This window comes from Monoraphidium neglectum (assembly GCF_000611645.1).
Source record: "Monoraphidium neglectum strain SAG 48.87 unplaced genomic scaffold scaffold02100, whole genome shotgun sequence".
Lineage (NCBI taxonomy): Eukaryota > Viridiplantae > Chlorophyta > Chlorophyceae > Sphaeropleales > Selenastraceae > Monoraphidium > Monoraphidium neglectum.
Window position 1 is genome coordinate 1 of NW_014011528.1, and position 4,238 is coordinate 4,238.

The 4,238-nt window shown below is 65.2% G+C and overlaps 2 protein-coding genes across 2 annotated transcripts in view; one reads left to right on the forward strand and one right to left on the reverse strand.

Moving 5' to 3' along the window:
- Positions 1-31: 31 nt before the first annotated feature.
- Positions 32-381, forward strand: MNEG_9879 (hypothetical protein; the record flags this gene model as incomplete). The annotated part of the gene is made up of 2 exons (XM_014041645.1): positions 32-94; positions 274-381. 2 exons carry the CDS (start codon positions 32-34, stop codon positions 379-381), a joined length of 171 nt encoding a protein of 56 aa, XP_013897099.1.
- Positions 382-3,277: 2,896 nt separating this feature from the next.
- Positions 3,278-4,238, reverse strand: part of MNEG_9880 (hypothetical protein) — a gene marked incomplete at both ends in the record, with an annotated part of 2,504 nt that continues 1,543 nt past the window's right edge. Inside the window, 3 exons of the mRNA XM_014041646.1 lie at positions 3,278-3,444; positions 3,686-3,875; positions 4,064-4,215. Of these exons, the coding sequence (XP_013897100.1) occupies positions 3,278-3,444; positions 3,686-3,875; positions 4,064-4,215 (509 nt within the window). The remainder of the gene's footprint in view (positions 3,445-3,685; positions 3,876-4,063; positions 4,216-4,238) is intronic.

Genomic DNA, 4,238 nt, shown 5'->3' on the forward strand with positions numbered 1-4,238 from the left:
GCGCGCCCTGGCAGACCACCTGGCGGCTGACATGGCTCCAGAGGCCATTGAGGGCCGCACCATCACGCTCAAGATCAAGGCCACCACGTTTGAGGTGTGTGCAGCCGGGAATGGGGCTGGATTCTGGAGCACTGAGGGCTGCTGGTGTGTCACATATCTCGGGGCGTTGGCAGCTCCTGGGCAGCTTTTGCTGTAGCTCTCAGTGCGAAGGGGCACTGACCCGCTGTGGGCCATATGTGTTGTGGATGTTGCATTCCCCCTCACCCCTCCCAGGTGCGAACTCGTGCCGCCACCCTGCCGCACTACATATCGTCCGCGGCCGACATGATGCCGCCCCTCACAAAGCTGCTGCAGGTGGGCAGCGGTGTGGGGTGCTCATGAGAGGGGCAGATGGTGCTGCGCGGGGGTCAAGCATGCACCGCATTATGACTGGTCTGGTCTGACATCCTTCACCCCTGCTGTGCTGCTTCAATTGTTTTTGCTCGCTTGGGGCTGCATCAACCCTTGCCTGCTTGACGCCCCTGCCATGCTGGCGCTTCAGTTGCTCTGCAACTGCATGGTCCGTGAAGCATCAACCCTCTTGCCCATGCGGCGTATTTCAGACCCACCAGTGACCTTGCACACTCACACACCCACAGGCTGAGCTGCCGGTAGAGGCGCGCCTCATGGGGGTGCGCATGAGCAACCTGCGGAAGATCGGCAGCGCGGGCGCACCCGGCGTCCTGCAGCGGCTGCTGCAGCGCGCCGCCAACGCTGGCGGCCCCACCAGCGGCGGCGCAGACGCTGGCAGCGAGGGCCTGGCAGCGTCTTTGGATGCAGCAGCTGGCCGTACGCACAGCGTTGGGGTGGGCGCAGGGGACGGCCCTGGAGATCCAAGGGCCGCAGCTGCAAGCGGCGGCCAGCAGCAACAGCAGCAGCAGCAGCAGCAGCAGCAGCAGCAGCAGCAGCAGCAGCAGCAGCAGCAGCAGCAGCAAGAGAGCAAAGAGGAGGAGACCAACCCCACAGCAGCCATGCCTGACACTGACGCAGCAAACCCCCGGGCGGCCAAGCGTGCGCGGGTTGCCGGCGTAGCCGCGGGCCTGCGGGGTGCCGCTTGGGCATGCAGCGCGTGCACTTTTGCGGGCAACAGCGGCTGGTCGCTGCGGTGCGAGGTCTGCGAAACGCCAAAGGGGGGCGCCCTGTCTTATGACTTGCAGCGCCGTGAGCGCCGGCAGCAAGGGGGCCGAAGGCTACAGCCGCGGCGCGGTGACGAGGGCGACGGCGGGGGCGCCGAGGAACGAAGGCAGGCAGGCGAAAGGGCTGCCGCTGTCTTGGCGCCACAGTCGAAGCAGCGGCAACAGCAGCAGCAGCCGCAGCCGCAGTGGCACCAACAGCAGCGGCACCAACAGCAGCGGCACCAACAGCAGCAGGAGCAAGACGATAAGATGGCAGACGCAGGCCGACAGGAGCAGCAACAGCCGTCTGGAGAGGCGAGGGTGTTTGAGGCGGCAGGGCCTGTCCAGGCGAGCGTTGTAGCGGAGGCGTCGGGTGAGGGTGAGGACGCCTGGGAGGGCAGCAGTGAGCTGGGGGAGGATGAGCAGAAGGCGCTGCTGCGGCAGCTGCACGAAGTCCCACCACAATTGCAGCAGCAGCAGCAGCAGCGGGAGGAGGAGGAGGTTGGGGAGGATGATGGGTTGCTCGTTGACACGACGGCGGCCGGAGCAGCAGGTGCACCAGGCTTAGTTGACAGCTTCACGTTTGATTGCCCCGCGTTGCGGGAGCGTGCGGTGAGGAGCGGCGGCAGCGGCTGCCCTTGGGACTCTGACGCGGACTGCCTGTCAGACGCCGACGCTGCTGGCGCCAGCCTGCGCACGACAGCGTGCCACGAGTGCGGGGCTGCAGTCGAGGCGGTGGACTGGCAGGCTCACGCGGACTACCACCTAGCACTGAGGCTGCAGAAGGAGGAGCGGCACGCAGCAGCGGCCGCAGCGACGGCTGCAGCCGCACCTGCTGGGCAGGGTCGCACCGGTGGCATTGGGCCGCAAGCGCCCGCAGGAGTGGCGGTCGGCCAAGGACGAGGTCGGGGCCGTCGGGGTATGCAACCCAGCACGGGCCGCAGCGGCAGGGCAGGCGGTGGCCTCCCGCAGCCGACACTGTTGGACCGCTTTTTGAGGAAGGGGACTTGATTTCACTCATACACCCTGAGACTACCTGCTGCTAAACCCAGGTATCTTCAACTTTATACTCAGCAGGGTCCTTGAAACTGGCTCGGTTATCAAAGCATCCAGCTGAAACACTGCTGGTCTGCCTCCGACATCCGTGGAGGCCAGAGAGTTGCCAGAGATTGGTCTGGTGTGAATCACGACGCCCCTGACGGCTAGTAACCCCATAATCCCTGCTACCTCCTGGACACACGCTGCCGATAGCCCCAAGATATTCCAGCCCAGACAGCGCAAACCTCCACACCCATGACGGAGCCAACAGCTGGCCACGAGCATTGAGCAGGCTTGGGGACGGCCGGCATGTAAGCTGCGTTGCAAAGAAGACAACAAATGTGCAATTCTTTGAAACTTGAAACATTCAATGCAACGTCATCGCACGTGCGGCTTTGACCACAGCCAGGACTGAAAGGAGTTCTTGTCATCCCAGTGACGAGGCGCATGTCAACAAGCAGGAAGCGAAGATGCTTACACGGAATATCAGCCGCAATACTCATTTGCCTATCCAGCTAGCAGGCATTGACACCGGCACTGCGCCCGCGGTAAGCTGTGTCCTCAGCGTACAGAGCGGTACATAAGCCATGCCCCAGCGGCCTGTTTTCACCCGCAAACGCTTGTGAAACAGCGCTGCCGCTACAGCCCAGGCCTCAACGTGGGCCGCCTCACGCTGTAAACCACCTACTGTTCAGCCACGACGCGGCCGGCCAGCCTCCCCATGCCGTGCCTACCTGGCGCCGCATGCGCGACCTCGGGCGCTGCGGACGGTGCTGAGTCGCCGCCAACATTAAGCGAGGCACGCGCATTCAGCTGACTGGAGGGGTCCGGGGGCGGCGGGTGGAGGCAGTACTTGGGCCTGATATTGTTGGGAAGGGCGGGTGGGGTGGAGCAGGAGGGAACAGGAGGAGGGTTGGTGACGCTTTCCAGGGTGCCAAGGGGAGCGCAGGGGTCACAATGTGTGCCTGGCGCGGCCGAAGCCAGTCCCAACGCCATGCATGCCGCCCGGTACCAGAGACCCTGCAGAAGCGGTCATAGCCCAGGGATATGCAACAGGGGGGAGGCGGGAGACCCCGGCGCGGCTCTCACTTGGGGTAGCCGTTGTACGCGGCGCAGATGAAGGTGGCTACGTTGTCGAAGTCGTCGAAGAGGGGTATGCCGTTGACCACCACCCAGGGCACCCACTTGTGGGGCGGCACCAGGGACTCGGTGCGCTCCAGGGCGCGGCGCTGCAGGGTGTCGCCCAGCGGCCCTGTCCCGCAGGTGGTCATTGCGCCAAGGCGTGCTCACTAAAGGCTACGGCCTGCACCGGGCTCAACGTGACGCAATGAGTGGCTATGGCAGGTGCAGAGCGGATCAGGCGCAGCCGCAGGCGGCTGCGGTGGCCCCTCCAGGCTCTGTGCAGCGGTGGCAATGACTCCCTGAAACGCCGCAAGCGCGGCCGGGTGAGCGTGGACGACCACAACAGCAGGGGCGCTCCCAAGCGTGCGCACCCTTGTAGCATCCCAGCACGCGGCTGGGCAGCAGCCCCGCGTGCACAGCGCACGCGTCCGCCGCTTTTGCCACGTCCAGGCCGGCGTCGTCTTTTGCCTTGGCCTCGATGCACTCGACAAAGGGGAACCAGTCGTCCTGGCTGGGGGCAAAGGCCAGGGCGCACGCGATGGCCTTGTTCAGGGCGCACTCCTGCGCGCGCGCGCATGAGGGTGCATGTGGCAGTATTGGTGCGTGATGTGGTGCGGCGGGGAGGGGGGCCGGGTTATAGAGAGTAGAGGGCCAGGTGGTGGTGGTTGCGCGTTGGAGGCCAGGTGTGAGCGACCACTGCGATTTTTGCGGCTCAGGCCCGACGTGCGCGACCAGGGCGGCGCCCTCACGTTCGGCCCGTGCTGGCAGGCGATGCTGCCGTCATCGCGGAGCCTTGCGTTGCCAGAGGGGATGAAGTCCAGCTCCGTGATGGCGGCCAGGCCGGTCTTGAAGAGGTCTGCCAGCTTGGTGCGCGTGAACTCAATGCAGTAGGGGCACAACCCTGGGTTTGCGGGAGGGGCAGGA